Source organism: Haemorhous mexicanus, chromosome Z (assembly GCF_027477595.1).
Source record: "Haemorhous mexicanus isolate bHaeMex1 chromosome Z, bHaeMex1.pri, whole genome shotgun sequence".
Lineage (NCBI taxonomy): Eukaryota > Metazoa > Chordata > Aves > Passeriformes > Fringillidae > Haemorhous > Haemorhous mexicanus.
The window spans coordinates 81,847,085-81,865,489 of record NC_082381.1 but is presented as its reverse complement, the minus strand read 5'-3'; the positions used below and the strand labels follow the sequence as shown (position 1 = coordinate 81,865,489).

General features: G+C 39.0%; 1 protein-coding gene across 10 annotated transcripts in view; it reads right to left on the bottom strand.

Moving 5' to 3' along the window:
* UBAP2 (ubiquitin associated protein 2) overlaps positions 1-18,405 on the bottom strand; it is a 195,880-nt gene that overhangs the window by 151,116 nt on the left and 26,359 nt on the right. For 9 of the 10 annotated variants that reach the window (XM_059873405.1, XM_059873401.1, XM_059873402.1 and 6 more), the window contains 5 exons: positions 17,939-18,016; positions 16,282-16,392; positions 12,300-12,453; positions 10,523-10,600; positions 642-696 (listed from right to left, as the gene is read on the bottom strand). In XM_059873405.1, the coding sequence (XP_059729388.1) occupies positions 642-696; positions 10,523-10,600; positions 12,300-12,453; positions 16,282-16,392; positions 17,939-18,016 (476 nt within the window). The remainder of the gene's footprint in view (positions 1-641; positions 697-10,522; positions 10,601-12,299; positions 12,454-16,281; positions 16,393-17,938; positions 18,017-18,405) is intronic. The other variant, XM_059873410.1, reaches the window with a different exon arrangement.

The window sequence follows — 18,405 nt, the reverse complement described above, 5'->3', positions numbered from 1 at the left end:
GAAAGTATGAACAAGAAGAATTTTAGAGAAGTAGAACAAGACTCCAGTTCATCGTGATGTTACTGATGTTGCATGAAGTGTCATTGCAAACACTGAGTGAAAGTAGTGGAGGCTACATTTTTTTAAGCCAAGTTATTCCAACAAAATTAAGAGCAAACTTTTAAGCTTCTGAGTAACTTCTGACTCTGTTTTAAGGTCCATGTGTCCAAACAGCTAAAGCATGCAACTTCAAAAACAGAACAAAGTTTAGAATTGCCATTTTCAAGTTTTTCATATGTTCACTGCACGTTCTACATTACACTGAAATAAATCTGGTTTAAAATTTACCTAAGACTATATGTAGGACACAACTTTCAGGCTCCAAGGCACTATGTGGCTGCTACTGATAGCAGGTATGGCTCTCCAAGTTTGAGATATTAATACTGAATAGACATACATTAGGATTCTACAGGAGTGCCTAGTTAGAAACACTAGTTTAAGACAAAATATTCCATTCATCACCTAAGAGATTTTTCAATTTTTGTATCTATATTGGTTTATCAAACATACAGCAATATCCATAAATACAGTGGCAACATTGTCAATAAATACTGCCACTGTGTTTGATCCTTGCCAAAATCTGTGCTCTGCATATTTCTTACCCCATGCCTTGGGCTGAAAACCTCCCCGCTCCTCTCCCTCTGCCACGTCCAAACCCTAGGAGAGAAAACACCATTTAACAGCAACAGCAGAGGAGCCAGCAGTCACTAGTCTGCCACATTAAAGAACGTCACAGTTGAAGAAAACTACCATAGATGAAGTTACATATAATTTACTTCCCTAATTCCCACACCAAATTTGCTTCCCTAATACACTCAAACAAGCCTTGGTTCATCTAAGACCCTGAATTTCAGTAGGATCTTCAATTATCTGCCATCTTTTCTGTGTCTCAGAAAGTATCTATAAATGCCATTAAAAGAAATTACCTAAAGACTCATCCCAAACACTACTATTGCCAACTTATTAGACACTGTTCAAAATTTTGTCTGTATTGTTTCATTCTTGCCTAAGATGCTCTAAAATCCCAGCCTCCCTGAGTATCCTGATCTTTCAAGCAATTCTCTGTCACTTCTTATTGGTGAGGAAACAGTTGAAATACTCCATTTGTTTCCTTCTCTGACTCTGACCACCTGTCCACCCTCCTGTGCTTTTGCCAATCTCTAATCACACATTCCATCTGCCTCACCCTTCATCACAGTTAGTGACAGGAAAATAAAGAAATCAAATAACTCATCTTCCTTGTTATCACCCACTAAAATAATCATTTGTTTTAACAAAACCAAGTATTTGTTTTCTCAAATTTTGATTACCAGCCTCAGTTTATGAGCTTCTTGACACAATTAATTTCTGCACATGGTATATTGTCAACAAGGCAAGAAAATTTTTGTGCTATTCAAGAATACACAAAGCAAATGTCTACAAAAAGTATTACCAAATATTTCTTACATGCAATAGATTTCTGCATAGATTTCCTTCCCCACCTTTTTCAGGGTTTTATGTAAGGCTTACCCAGTTTGTTCAGGTTTTTTTGAGGAAGTGTGAGAATATTATTTTGTATTACAAGAACAGAAGGAGGTCAAGAGCTGCACTCAGAGAACAAAACCATGTTTATCTTAATGACAAAACTATGTGGCAATTATAAGTCACCAAGCAACTGCAAGTTTACCAGAGCACACAAAAATGATAATCCTAAATCACCAAAGCACTGATGCCCATAGATCAGAACTACCCATGACAGGATGTTCAAAGTTGGATTAGAATTACTTCTTACTTTCAGGAGACCACCCAAACTGAGCAAGAGCAGTACCTCCAGGACATGGTAACACCAGTTTATGAAAGTTCTACTTTAATGACTTTCTGTTTCCTGCTCTCACCACTCATGATTCCCCTTACCTGAGTTCACTGTTTTAGTGACAAAATACACTTCTGGACCTCCTTTTTCAAGATTTCTTAGAGGCATCAAAGTAGAGGAAAGATTCCCATCCAGCAACACACAGCATTTTGCTGGGATAAGACCATAGAATAGCTTAAGTCTGACACAGACCAGCTCTATTATGTCTACATTATCTTCCCTCCTTTGCTCTCTTTTCACAACTGGCTGGAGAGAAGGCAGACAGAGGTTATGAAACAAGCAACAACAGCTGCAACCTGGCATTTGCCACCCTTCTTTACCGAGATCATGTGCTTTTTGCCACAACCAACAGCGCCCCAAGCCCCACTGTATCCAACTGCCTCCCTGTTGCCTCCCAACTGCCAACTTGTCCACTGAACCTTCTTGCTCACCTACCTAACTTCTGCTGTCCTCTGCCAAAATCAGAGCACTCTGGATGACCTCTCTATCCAGTAAGTTTTCTTAAGAGCAGAACCAGCTACACAAGTTTATCTGGGGATATGGTAGTGGCCATCATGTAATAAAATTACTTTCAATTGCTATCAATAGAGCATTAAGCACCATTTACAGGAATTGTGCAGAAGCAAGATCAACAGTTTTCTGACAGCCTGAGGTACAAGTCCAGCTGGGAGCTGCAAAACACAGAAACAGTCAACCAGAAACAGTTTTGCGTGAGACAGAGAGTTTTGAGTGATTCTCATAAGGTGCAGAGAGATAACAGAAATAGCTGTCATGAAAGAAGAAATAGAGTTTACAAGAGGAGGTAAGTCACCCCAGTATCTCAAGTGCAAAGGCCTTAAGGAACAACCTTAGTACAATAAAAAAAAGGTGATATTTTAGCAAGCCAGGCATACATTAAGATACGTCCCCATAATGGGCATAATAAAACTGACTAAAAACATCAATTAGCAACAGTTTTAGAAATTGCAAAAAAGAAAAAATGCTGCTCCTGAAGTTCCATGCACAGTCTTAGACTACTAGCCAGCAAGGCATTTTTTATACCAGATCACTTTGAAAGATAATTTTGAACTTGAATTTCAAGTGGATTCCTTTAACTTCTTAATACTGTGCTATGCTTTCAGTCAAAACTGGAATTAAGTTTTATCAAACAAACACAAAGGAACCTTTCTAATACAGGCAAAAGGGAGTACCAAATTACTAAACTCAAAAGTTAGAAAACACATGAAAAATTAATTCAAAATACAGGACAGTGAATGTTCACCACTGTAATACCACCTAACTCAGACACAGGATTTCATACATCATGGTCACTAGTGCAAGATGCCAATGGAAAGAGATAATATTGTCTTTGACACAACCAGACCACTAGTAAATCCTTAAATTCTCATGCCAAGATAACTACTTCTCTCAGCTGTCAAAATTTAAAAATGGCCTTAAAACAGAAGGTACAGTCTTTTAAGACAAAGAAGTTAGTCACGAAACAACTGAGAATGCCCACAGGGTATCTGCAAATTTTTTATGCTTTTTAACAGTGACTAAAGAGTCAGTGAGCAAATAAGATTTCAGAATTCACAGCAGGAACCCAAATACTAAGCATGCAATCCCACAGTAACTTAAACCCATTTAAATTAGAACTACTACAATTGTGGTCTTCCTCCCCAATGATCATAAGCTCTGCTCTGCAGAAAGTGCACTGACAGTTTTGCACTTTCCAGTGAATGAGCACCAAACCACTATCAGGAAACAGTATTTGTTTACTTTTGGATCAGCTCTCCAAACCAGTTGCCACCTTGATAAATGTCAGAAAACCTTTACACCGAGCCACCAAAAAACCCTGCTGTCTACAGCAACCATGTTGCCTGCCTCTTTTTTGGAGGGGGGGGGAGTTAGTTTGCCTGTCACCTACCATATCACACTTTCCAAGTCCCTTAACTTCCAGGAGGATCTGCTCCAGGATCTTGCCAGGCACAGATGTGAGACTGCCTGACATCTAGTTCCCCAGGTCTGCCTTCCTTCCCTTTTTCCATCAGTGGGACCTCAAATATGATGGATTGTGGCTTAACCACTTCCTCTTCCACTTCCCCAGGGACCCACAGATGTATCTTGTCAGGCCCCACAGACATGTGCACTTTCAGATTCCTCAAAGAGTCTCAAACCTGATCCTCTCCTACAGTGGATGGTTATTCATTCTCCCAGCCCCTGCCTTTTCCTCCTGTAATTCATATGGTTGGAAATCTCATGGGAAAAGACCAAGGCAAAAAAAGTCATTAAGTGCCTCCAGCTTCTCCATGTCCCAGTTAGCCAGGTCTCCAATTTTCTTACACAGAAGGCAAAAATTTTCGCTTGTCTTCCTTTTATCACCAACAATACAACTTTAGCATTCCCAACCTGAACCCTAGCTGCTCAGACAATCTCACCTCTCTCTTCCTCCCAAGTTACATTTATTTGCTTCTTCCTTCTCTGGGCTTTGTTTTTGTGTTTGAGTTTGTCCAGGACCTCTTCTCCATCCATGCAGTTGAGGAAGTTTTGTCTTTCTTTTGGTTGGGATGCACTGCTCCCAAACTTGGAAGAAGGAATCCTTAAATATTAACATGCTTTCCTGGGCCCCACTTCCCTCTGGGATTCTATCCCATGGCACTCTACCAAGCAAATCCTTGAAGAGGCCAGTCTGCTTGCCGAAGGTCATGGCACTGAGCTTGTGTGTCCTCATCACTGTACCAAAGATCTCAACCTCCACCATTTTACAGCCACTGCAGCCCAGGCTGCCCTCGGCCTTCACATTCCTCACCAGCCCCACAAGCCCTAGGCTGCAAACACACATTGCCAGCTCCTGACAGCTTTTCATCTGCAAGAAGTCCAAAGTCCTTCTCTCTGTAGGGCTGCTCTCAAGGAGTTCTTCTCCCCGGTCTGTATTTAGGCCTGGGATTGCCCTGACACGAATGCAGCATCTTGAACTTCATCTTGTTGAACCTCATGAGATTCCCATGGGCCCACTCCTCAAACTTGTCCAGGTCCCTTCGGATGACATCCCATCCTTCAGGTGTGTCAACTGCACTTCTCAGCTTAGTATCATCTGCAAATTTGCTGAGGGTGCACTCAATCTCACTCGGTCAGTGATAAAGATATTAATTTAATAGCAGCATTCCAAGATAAGAGCCATGAGGGACATGACCCTCACCAGGTCACCAGGTTCCATCTGGACATAGAACCATTGACCACAACTAACTGGATGAAGCCAATTCTTTATCCACCAAAAAGTTCACCTTTCAAATCCCCCTCTTCCCAATGTAGAGATAAGGATGTCATGTGGGACCATGTCAAAGGCCTTACAGAAGTCCAGACAGATGATGCCAGCCTTTCCTTGTTGACTGTTATGATCACTCCAACACAGAAGGACACCAGATTGGTCAGGCACAACTTGCCCTTTATGAAGCCAGGATGACCAAAGTTGCTCATCCCCTTCCCTGACAGATGGAACACATCAGCCCCCAGAAGACCAGGTTTCTCAAAGAGAGTCCCCTGGTCAAAGATGTGAAATCCGCTGCGGTGGCACAAGGCCTATAACCACCTGCTGATTCTCCAAATACAACTGGCCCTTTTGACCCCCTTTGTTTTTGACTGGGAGGATGGATGAAAAAACTAGCTGCTCCAGAGTGCCTTATGGCCACACCCAGAGCTCTGAAATCTCCCTTGATGTTCAGACTGCTCCTGGCTGTACCCCTTGTGCCTACATGAAACAACAGCAGGAAGCAGAAGTCAGTGGACTACGAGAAGCCTGGTAGTCTCGGTGACATCCCGGGTAAGCAGTGCACCTCTCTAGAATGCATAACATGTCACCTAAGGGGTGCCTCTGTACCTCTCAGAGGAACCTCCCACTACTGTCAATTGCTGCCTTACTCTTGGCATTTTTCTTCTCCTGAATGAATTCTAGAAAGGTCAATACTTATACCAAACCCAGGCAGGAGGCAAGATTTTCTATTTTCACTAAAACTCACTAGGAGTTCAAAACACTCATCACAATCACTTCTCCACTTTGGTACCTCCATGCATGGCAAGAATTGGTCTCCACATTCACAGCATTTCTTCCCCCAAAGCAAATGCACACTTCATGGCAGCATGAGAAAGGTGTGCAGAAGCACAACTCAAAAGGGACTAGCCCATTAAATTGACAACCTATTATGCAGAAAATCAAGTCCACTGAGCTTGTAGACCTAAATCCTTCCACTGCGACACAGCTGCTTTATTTAAAACTTCAGATTTTCAGGGTTTAAATTAGCAGAAGTTACTTCAAGGTTAAGAAATGGCCTGAAGAACAGCTGCAAGAAAAAGGAAATGCAGACTGGAAGAGCAAGCAACACTCTAAATTTGTGCTTATCTCTGACTACACAGTAACTGAACTGCCCTGGTCTCTGCTCTGGCAGTGCCAGCCCCCCAGCAGAACCAAGTCGACAGAGGTTATTAAGCCTTAAGAGGTAAGGAGGCAGAGCGCAGAAACCCTGTATTCTAGGTACTCCACATTACCAAAACAAACACCCAAGTTGGATTTAATAATTCAAATTACTTTTGTCTTTATTAGTCACCATAAAGCTAAAAGCAATTAGTCAGTCTTATATACTGCATTTACTCTAGAAAGCATTTTTACAATTCATGCTGAAAACTTTCAACTCTAAAATGACATTTAAAGGAAAACAAGTGACTTGTTACAACTAAACTATCATAATCTCAAAAAAAAAAGTATGTGACCAAGTTTCTTAACTAATGCAGAATGAGGCACAGCAAAACTAAACAAACTTAAAATTTTGACTTCCAGAAGGTCTGCCCCACACATTCATGTTTTAGAAAAAAACAACCTTCTCCTTAGTTCTGGCAAAAAAAAAAAAAAAAAAAAAAAAAAAATCCAAGACATATCCTGTGCCAACTGGGCTAAGCTTTTAAATGTAGGGAATGTTTATACAAGCAATTCTGGATACAGAAATTCAAATTGTTCAAGAATAGCATACTTCTTATGTTAAAAACAATGAAAAGAGATCAAGAATAGAAACTGGACTATAATCAGATATCTGTGAGAAGGGTAAGCTGTTTTATTTTCCTATACAACTCCTCTCTTGCAGACAAAACAAGAGCTGGAATTAAAACACAGCATTTTTTCCTTTCATTTTTATATCTGTTTTGTAGAAAAAAATCCTGGCAGAACACACATTTATGGCATGCTCATGTTATTCTGGAATAACGAAGTAAAGAGATAAACAGAAGTGCAAGCAACAAATCTATCTTGCCTTTGCAAACCAGGAGAATTACTATATGTGAGTTTATAACAATTTCTATACTTAATCAAAAAAAAAGCCCAAAAGGCCACCTACCTGTTACTCCTTCATTAGCCATGGTCAATTAGGTATCCAGGGAAGAGCACATGAACTGAAATCACAGTGTAGTTTCTTTGGATGTTTTCCTTATCTTCAACTATCTGTGGCTTAACTTCCTTAGTCAAAGATAATTTACATACAACAAAATCTTTGGTGGTTTTTCTTTTTCTTGCCTGCAGTTCTTTTTTAGGATGAAATTTCCAAGGCTTTTTATGTAAGTATTTCCTGCACCACATCATCTTACTGAAAGGAGTTCCTCAGGTTCACTTCATGTATGAAGAACCAACTCTTAAAGTTCACCTTGAAGCTGTAACCTGCTGATCTTATTTAATATTCTCTCTTTTGCATACTTGCTTGGCATGATCAGTTGATGCCCCCCCAGAAGTTTAACAGAGCTCTTCCATACATGCACAGAGTCCTCTCTCGCAGGCAGAAAAATCCTAGACTACTTGCTCCTCACACCCCATAAGTGCAGACTTCCCAGTACCTTCAAAAGCCTTTTCTAGCTCTACACCCTTTTTTTTCCCTCTGCATCCTTTTCAATATGAAGTAGAGGAACTGGGAGAATCAGACCTGCACTTAAAACTGAAGATGCAAGAACCCTAAAATACAGCAGTATAAAAACAACCTGTGCTTGTAAAGTTTGTCAACTTGTATACAACACTGCATGTGATTAAAACACAAATAAGAAAATGCTTCAATACAGCCGAAAATCCTAAACACATAACCATCTGCCTCCTTAATTTCTTCAGGAGATTCCATTCTAGACAGTCGCAAATCCTTGCTATACTGACAAATATCATCACTTTGATGCAATTACTGCTCATCACCATTACAGTATTTCTTACATTTAAATTAGGCTCACACAAGAAATTTGGTTCTAAAAAGAAACACAGATGAGAAGGCATCTTAAAACAAGACATTCCCTGACTTCAATACAAAGTTTACACCCTTAGTTTAACAAGCAAAGATTTAGCTTAGAGCAATTATAGCTGTTACACACACTGTGATATATTTTTGCATTCTGTTAATCAGTCAGTAATTTGTATATGCTTCAAATCCCTGACGCCCTGCATACCAGCACACAGTGGCGTTTGCACTCTGTTTACCTACTACCCTATGAAGTTACAAGGAACATGACACGATCATTAATGGAAGATCTACTGTCAGATAAAACTAGTACCTTACACACCGAATATCAAATATTCAGGATAAGAGTTTTTCCCTCTCAGTAAACAGCACACTGTCACCTCTGTGTCAATCCTGTTTTAGCTACTTTCAGTTGCTTATAATTTCTTTAAATTATGTTTTTATACCGTGAAGGAGTAATACATATGACGACCCAGCAAATCTCCTAGAAGGCAGCCAGTAAGATAACTCCTGCCTGAGAAGGTAGCTTAAAATAGAGCGTGTTGCTCAGATAATTAGCTGACCCTTTATTTCATATCCAGAGTCTAGATTTCTACACACACACTGCATGAAACATTTCTAAAAATGGGTTCTGTGGTGACTACCAGCAATCTGTTTACTTTCAGCTGAAGTATGTTATCTCTCATTTGACTATTCTGTGTAACAGAAAAGAAAGACTACAGAATAAATTGGCAGGAAGCTTTTTATTGTTATTTCTACTAATATCCAAAGAAAGAAGGCCATGTATCCTTGAAATTATAAGAACTGAATTACACTGATTTCTAAACCTCCCTGAAGATTTCAAAGGTTTGCGTTGTAAAATCAATCAGGTATTTCCTGCCATGGAATACACACACTTGTAATACAATGATCCTGTAGTTGGCCAACAGGTTTATCACAGATACTTCATTAATATACTTTGCTCACAATACAGTCTAAAATATTTAGTAGAGACATACAGTAATACTATGTACACGAAGCCAGTGAACAGAAACTCTTTGAAGTTTCTATTTCTTCAGTCAGACAGGTCAGTTTGATCTGATTATGAACTTTTGAGATACACAACATTCATCTAGAAAGCTACAATTCTGACAACAAAAGCAGTGTATGGTTTGTGAGGTTAAAGCAAAAAATCACTGCTTTTGAAATTAATCTCTAAATTTTACTGAACCATTTTTAAAAAGTCCTACTTTTATACTTATAATATTTGAAAATAAAAGATTATTTTATAAAATAAGCAACTGCAAAACTTAAATTCTATCTACTGAAAGTGTAAACTGCTAACATACCAAAAATTGTAGCTGTGAACTACACCACACCTTGTCCTGCAGAGCTACTTCTCTGCACACACAGTTGGGTTTTTGCTGATTCACAGGCACTATCACACGCAGACCTTTGGAAGTTACTTCTTTCCATCTTTGTACACCTTCAAGATGCAGATCTGGAGACAATGAAGCTGGATGTGCCTGTCTCTGAATGCCTTGTTAACCAACATTCCAAAGAGAAAGGAGTCCTTTGAAGGCAGAATTTTTCTTGTGTCTGACAGTACTTACTAAGTACATTAGTTTTGCTACACATTTCGTCAATTTAACTTATTTAATACACTAGTCCACCCATAATCTGCACCATACATGGATTACTTATTTTCATTCCTCTGACTTTAAGTAAAAACAAGCCTCTATCCACCCCCAAACAATGAAAATCCAATTCAAATACACATCACCTGATTCCACATCCAATCCATTATCCCACCTCCTCTACATGACAGGACTGGAGCTGTACCTAAAACTCCACAGTATTCCTTCTCCACAGTTCTCATCAACTCTTCCACGCTAAATTCCTTTTCATAGCAAAATGTCTCTAAGATGGCTTGTTCTTTCTCTGATTGGCTACCAAAAGCAGAAGGCAAGCCTGACAAACAGAGACACGCCAAAGAAATGGTACAAGTATACAACAAATCCTTCCCCAAGAGCCATACAGATGGAATCTTGTGCTCTTCTGCTGCTGAAGTACATCTTGAGGAACCCTGAGTGAGCACACTCCCACTCACAGGAGGCTGGCATGAGTCAGTCTGGGGAAACAGCTCTCCATAGCCAGTGCACAGTAGCCTGCCACACAGGAAATTACCATAGAAGCAATCTCTGTCAATTTTTTTTAAGCTGTTCCAAGACCAAGAAATGATAAAGGGTAAGGGAGTGGGATGTACCCAAGTACAAGGGATGTACCCAAGAAGAAGTGCGTATGGAATCAAAGGATAAACAAAAAATGATTAAGAAGAAGCATTTAAAGAAACAAACAGGAGAGTTCCATTTCAGGACATGAAAGCAGAGCCAGTCCCACAACAATGCCACCACCTCACCTCTCCCACGGCCACGTTTCCCACGGTCTGAAGGCCTGTCTCCTTGATTGTTGTCCACTCCATTCTCTTCAGCTCTAACTGTGGAGAGAGGACAGCTTAAGAGAAGAGTTAGAGACTGCTACTTGAGACAATGTAGCCATTTGCTTAACCTGAGTCCCTCAAAACAAAAGGCAAAATTTTCAAGTGGGATGGTCAACAGATCTCAATTAACCCTCTTCTTTGAGGCCTCGCTAGAAGCAAGTTATGTCTCCTTGTTTCCTTTGTACTGGACAATTAGGAAGCAAAATACAAGAAAGAAAAGTCCATCAGGAGACAAACCTCTAAAAGTGCCATGTTTTGCAGTCTACACTATTTAATGAGATAGGAAATACAGCTGCCTTATTCTGTGTTTCCTAGATAATGCACTGGTTGACAACAATGAAAAAATAAAGGATAACCAGTAACACCAACTCTTCTCCTTTCTGCCCATACTGCATTCTTATAGAAGCATGGAAACAGATTTCTCCTCTGTATTCAAAGCAGACGGATGATGACTGGGTGAAGGTAATGCACTAAAAAAAGTCTGCAACCTAAGTGTTTTGTGGTAAACTCCCAACAAGGTGCTTTGAAATACAGCTGGCTACTTGAAGAATTAAAAAAAAAACAATAAAACTGACCTCTTGAAATACTCACTGCTGAGACTTTGTACTGCATTTCTCCTAATGGCAACAATAAAACCAAAAATGTTTGGACATAAAGTTGGGAAGAAAATAACAAGATTTGGTAACCATCTGAAATTTCTTTAATTCCAGTTTACAAAAAGAGAAAGGCAGCATCTGTCTCTGGTAAAAAAATTTGCCCTTTGCTTTCATTTTGATTGATCTAATTCATACTTTTCTAAGTCCAGCTCCATGTTTTATTAAAATTTTTTCATCTTTTCATCATTACTCTATCCTACAAAAATTCACAACATCTATATTGGCACAATAGTTGAATATCTTCCAATTATGAATAACATGAGCTGGCTAATATTGTAAATGTTTTTCCTGCTTATAAGTGCAAAGCTAAACATATTGTACCCATTCTGATTTCTTTTCTCATCTATCAATGTGGCAAACAGCCAATACAGACTATGCGCACAGCTTTGAGGGCGCTCACAAACCTTAGCTAAAAAAAGCAACATGTATCCGATCATGAGCTATTGTGACTGTAACTTAGAAACATCAGTTTGCTTTTATACAATGTATTATTGCAACTGTAGCAAAGCTTTCAATGTTTCAACTAACAATGAATTTTCTCCGTTGCTGAAACTCACCTTTGGTTGATTTATGTGAGAAATATATTTAGAGATTAATAATCATCCCAGTGTTTTCATTCCCCTTATGAGAAGATGAGAACATCTTCAGGTTCTCCCACTCATAAAAGGAGATGGAGTCAAAGCTGGATAATTTTTTCATTAAAAGAAACAAAAAAGTGTATCAGCTGTGCAGCGACATACTTCTTCTCAAGCAGACTTACAAAGACAATTCTAAAACTTACATGAAGAACAGCAATTTGTAGAAGATCAATTCATCAAACAAGAAGAGACTTATGTTAAACTGAGTGTCTCTGAACAAGTACAGACCATCCCAAAACCATAGACAGATCGAGCATACCTGTGGCACAAACAAGTTATGATCCCTTCAACGCTGAGCTATAGTCGGACAGACATTGCTCCATTAAGCACTCACTCTGAGCTCAGTCAGTTCCAGCTGCAAGAAAAGCGTCTCAATCTTTAAATATTAATTCCTATACGTACACTCTCGTCCACGGCTGCCTCCTCTTCCCCGTCTGTTGGAACTTCCCCGTCCGCGACTCACTTCTCTGTCCCCTCGTTTCTCTCTGTTCTCTTTGTTTTCTGAACCTTCCTTTCCAAGGCTTTTCTTCTTTCCCCCTACTGTCTCCCAAGAAGTCTATTTGGGTAGAATAGAATTAGACACAGAAGTCAAAAAGGAGGAGACACCTCTCAATGCACAATTTCTACCCCACACCATCCAGTTCATGGAAAAAATCCAGGTATCTGCATAACGTCACATACGCAAACTACACCGACATAAAGGAAAAGACAGGCTGTATTTTTGCAAAGACACGAGAAAAAACATTTTTTAAGTTTGATTGTCTTAGGGAATATGAGAAACCCAAATACTTCTGGCTATAATGGACTTTTATTTGCTCAAGGAAAAATGGATACTATTGTAACACAGAACATCTGTAAAGCAAGCAACAGTTTTCCTCTCAAATACATCCATAAATCTAGCATGGGAACATGAACAAAGCTATCTTTTTCTCCCAGGGAAATGAAAAAGAAAGAAAACAAAAACCCTTGTAAGTATCATCGAACAAAAGACTGATGAGACTAAGTATCTGGGCTAAGGGTGGGGGGGGGAAGGGAACCCAAACAGAAAAGAAAAACTTTTCATCCAGGCACACTAGAATTAAAGCGCCAGAAGACAGAATGGCAAAACAACAACTTGGGAGAACTGATGATAAGCCAGACCATTCACTCTTAACAGCTATAGACCATCAAACATAGAAAAACACAGGAAAAGCTATGTCTAAACAAGACACAGGATCAAGGTCCAAATATCAGGCTTCTGTTTTAATCTTAAACTCAGTTTTCAAAATAAATTCAAGGATGTTATAAGCTCTACAGAAGTATCTGTAGGAGTTGAAAATAAAATGACCAAAACACTTGCCAAGAATAGCTCAGCAACTCATATATTATGAGATTGCATGGTTAGTCTATTAAGCCATAGCTACAAAGCAAGTAAGAAAAAGAAAAGGTATTATTTGCAAATTATTAAGATGGCAGAGAGGTTTACGTCCCCACTTCTAGGAGCTTACAGCTCAAGTAAGATATTTAATATCAGAACATTTGCACATACAAATTGTTGTGAAGCACTGAAGTATGACGTCTGACAGGCCCCTACATCAAACAAAAAAGGTTGTCTATCAGTAATTTCAGGTCCTGTCTTATGTCTCAATTCCACCAACAGCAACTCAGCAGCCCTGAGGAGCCAGGCCATGGCCAACTAGTTCAAGCTGCCTAGGAAGCCAGTGCAAGAAAGAAAGCAGGTAACATAGCAGTTTACAAACTCAGTGTTACAGCGTCCTTTGAGAGAATAAGAACAAAGAGAATGGTTACTCTCTCATTTTTTGGCATGGCACTGGTGAGAAAGAAAGGTGAAATCACTTTGAAGTTCCATCTCCAGTATAGAAGACTAAACCAACTTTGGCGAAGCCCAGCCAGAGCTGATCAGAGGTACAAAAGTAAACACATTTGAACACCACCACCTTATCTGTGAGGCAGAAAGCTGCTTCCCCAGCAAGTACAAGGCATCACCTATCACAGCTGGTGTAACTGCACTGAAACATTCCTAGTCTTTCACACACCTCACAGGAGGAAAGATACCTGCACTGACAACTGAACAGCCAAGCCTGTAGAGTTCAGAATGCATTAATTCACTGATGGGCTTGGTGCCAAGACATCTTGGACTATTTCAGGAAACACCCAAAACTGGACAAGGCTGCAAAGATGAAGAGGAAGCAGCCTCTCCTGAGTGAGATTTAAAATAACTTATGAGGGATCAGTAAAAAGATGACCACAAAAGCATCAGTTCCATGCTTTCCCACAATACAATTTTGAGGAAAGCCTAGAGAAAGTCAGGCCTGTCGTTTAAGATAGAGGATGATGCTACGTCTGAGCACGGGGATCCGTCACAAATAGTTGAGCTGTCTCTCTTTCTGAAGGAGGTAACTGATTACAATTTCAGCAGACAATGCCTGAGACAACCCAAATGATAGCAATGGGTCTGACCTTTGGGAAAATCTGTAACAAATAGTTCTTGCTGTCCTGTTCTTACATGGAAAGAACAAAAATCTGAAAGGTCTGTTTTGTTCTATCTTCAAAGGTTTATTAAGAAAAACACAGCTGAGCATAAAATGGATTTAAGAAGTTAAATTAATACAGGTCTGAGGCAAAGAAACCATGTCCTTCTCTATTCATACGCAAGCCTCTAACTATTGCAAGCCAGACTACAACTGCTGCAAAAAGGAAGTCTTTACAGAGACAAAGTCACACACTTACAGCTTGTAGATCACAGTTTGAAATTCCAAAAAAAAAAAAAAAACAAAAAAGAATAAGACAAAATTGGCTGGGTACCAAATAAACTATAAATACATATTTTAACTATCACTCCTTGCTCTTAGAATTCCTTCAGCTGAATGGACACATCTTTCAAATTAAGTTTAAAAAAATCTGTAAGTGTATCTAAGCAGAGTGAGACTAGAAAGAGAGATTTGGAAATCTGCATTCCGAATTTGTAGTACTTCAGCTTACAACTTCACGTCAAATCCATGGTTAAACTGTTCTCAAGTATAATGGCCTTAAAACAATCCGTCCAACTGGAGGCCCACAAACTTTCAAAAATAAAATTTTTCACACCCATCAATTAAATACTCCTTCCTCCTTGACTACTTCAAGTTCTCTATATTTGTTTCTAAGTTGCATTTTTCTATAGAGAGCAGTGGGTTAAGAAGGACTTGTCAAAAATGCAGAACATATCAGTATCACTTGTAGATGATGAATAAGTTCAGAAAGCTTTTTCTATGTCATGATCAGTTAAAACAAATTGCTAAAGTAAGAAAGGATTTAATATTCTCTATCAACCAGAAAACTACTTTCAACTAAAAAATTGCAAATACGATAAGTATGATATGAGAGAACACAGCACATTACCCAGACAGATTTAAGTGAAAGGCTCTTCTCTACTCCCAGACTGTCAATTTCATATACTTCTGTGTTTAGAAGACCTCAACTCTGATTAAAAAAAATGAAAAGGGGATAGAAAAGAAAGTCCCCTCAGTTAAAATAGTGTGTGTCCCAGATTAAGGGTGTGTGAGGGGTGAGTTTCCCCATTAACAATAAACCAGAATACACATCCTGACAAATCATAGGAAATACTGAGTGCTCAGCATCAAGAAAGGAAGTCCAGGTTACTTTTCCAACTTGGATGAGATAGAATCTAATTTTAAAACAGACTGTAAGAAATCTCTCCAGCAAAAACTTCAACTGCAGTAAAACATATTTTCTTAGTATCTCTTGGGATAAAAAATTTCACTGTGCAACTTTTTGAGCTACATGATTTGTTGTTGTATTCACATAGTTTAGTCTCTTCCTCCTGTTTTTCAGTTAAGTCATGCAAATGAGCAACACAGTTGAAGAAGTAACTACTTGTTGCATCCTTTCCTGCCATAAGTAGCATTATCAATGCAACTTGCAGATGTGGACACCTCCTCCAACTTCAATACTGACAACCCACACCTACAGAACGTTCATAACTTAAAATACCTGCCTGCCCTTGGGTTTACAAAGATTGACTTTTGTGATGGTCTCAGGCCTCAGGAGGGTCTACAGAGTAACTACAAAACCTGCAGCAAGAAACAGGCCTTTGTCTGAGGGAGCACTGAGTTCTGCTGCAAAGTTAAAACTGCTGTATATAAATGATAGCATAGGAACTCTGCAATAGACCAGCTGAATACACACAAAATTTTTCAGATTCAGCCTTCTCCAAGGTATGCATGCAGTAGAGAAGCTGCCCCAGTTTCAACTTTCTCCAAATGAAATTGAATGGAGACATAGAAATTGAAAATTTCCGAAACATGATTTTCCCAATGTCCTTCTAGAAGCTGAAAATCACATCAAACAGAAGGAGTAGTTTAACATGGAAATAAAACCTTACCGTGTCTGAACTTCCTTCCAGCAGTATGTTGATTGCTCTGTTCACATCCCCATTACAATCATGTAGTGCCACTATGCATTCATCCTGGTTTTTCCCCGTCACTTCCATAAGCTGGCAGTAAAAGTCAGACATGTTAAAATATCTGAATTACCATCATAAGAAACTAAGATCTAGTATGACCACAAATTACAACAAAGTGCATAGCTAACATGTCAGAGTAAACTAATATCCTAAATAAAGTAATCTGCATTGTACAGATCTGCTTGGGATTCAGACAAGAGAGGAAGAAGCATAAATTACTCAGTAATCAAGGAAGTATTCTTTCACACCTTTTCTGTTCTGTATGCTTGTAGCAAATGCTGCCAGATGCAGCAGTACCTGAGTGTAAAGGACAACAATAGTTTCAGTATCATCCTATCTCTTTCTCCACCAAAATTGCCCCTCTTTATCCCAGTGTGAGAAAAGACATAAAGCAAGACATGGCAGAGAACAGATCCACCTGGAAAACCATTCAGACTAAGAAATACATTATCTTCAGACAAACTCCCTTGATCCATTTTTCCAGTCACAAAGCTGATTAAGGAGATCTAGCTCTGAACTCATTGAACTCATGGTGTAAATCCTGAAGAGTGTATGTCATGGGGCATTCAACAAATTCATCTAAAGAACAAAACCTACATTAGCTAGATATATATATGCAGAAGATAAAACATATTATATGCAGAACTTAATTATCTCCTTCCCACCAGCACAGCCAAAACATGATTGATGAGGGTCCTTTGGCTTCACAAAGTACAAGATTTCATTTTTGGCAGAGCAACAGAACTAGTTTGTAACAAGAACAACAAAAAGCATTTAACAATGCTTCAGAGGAAGTTTTAGAGATTAAAAGAAACCAAGATATCTGCTCCTTTGCTGCATTTATGCATTCAAGCTAATTCTTCCTTTCTGGGTGTAGTCCTAGGTTCTTCAAGAGCTATGATGTATTCACCAGGACAAAATCACCACTAGCCACAACTGACACCCATATTGTCAGGACTGCTTGAATTAATGGTCTCAGGTGTAACTAGGTAATGAAAACTTGAGTACCTAACACCCAACACTCACGATGGTCGAGGAAGTGAGAGATTTCATTTATACACTGTAATTCTGTAATTTTTATGTACATACGGATCTGTGAGGTAAGATTATTTTTTAAAATAACACCTTGATTTACCTTTAAGCTATCATTAAACTTTTACTTTTCCTGTAAAACTTCTGAGATATTAGCAAACTCAGCTTACACAGGTGATGTTTTTCTTATGTGCATGTACTTGTGGACAAGCTGAATGCATTCTTTATTCTGACAATCATTAATCATCAGGACCATACTAGAGAGATACCCTGAGGAAGAGACATCAGCACAAACAAGTTCTGGCTCAAGGGTTTGTCTACAAAGGAAAATACACTGAAAACTACACCATCAGAGCTGTATTACTACAAAATTTCTTGTAAAAAGACTTTACAGTGCAATAAGAGCACGTTTTCCTAGTTAAACTCATGTCCTTCTGAAAAAAGTTTCATCCAACCCATAAACAGATGCCCTACCTCCAAAATGTAAGTCAGCTCTAGAACATTTTATTGTGGGACAAAAAAACTTGTACCATAAGAAACATACTTGTTTCACTTTATCTTCAAAATCTGCGTCATTCTTATCGTAGATCATCTGAGCAAGGCGAATCTGTTCTGCTGTTGCCTGAAAAAAAATAACATCCAATAAAGTACACAAAAGGTAACTATATTTTTTAGAAGTATATCCCAGTGTCCCTGCTTTTTCCTACGGGTACTCAAAAAGAACATAAACAACAAGGACAGAGATGCTGTGGGGGAGAGATCAATATCTTGTCCATTCCCTTCTATAGTTTTAAATGTCATTTGGGATAAAAGCAATTTCAACACATTCTAATCTACTTGAAACACACTTAAAGGTCACTGTACTGACAGGACCACAATATAATAACACAGAGGGTCCAGGGAAGACTACATTTTAGCCACATTAATGATTTCACTTTTATTTAGGATCTACTACTCCGGTACTTAAGAGTTTTATTGTAACAAACCAGCAATAGTATCTCTAAATTAACC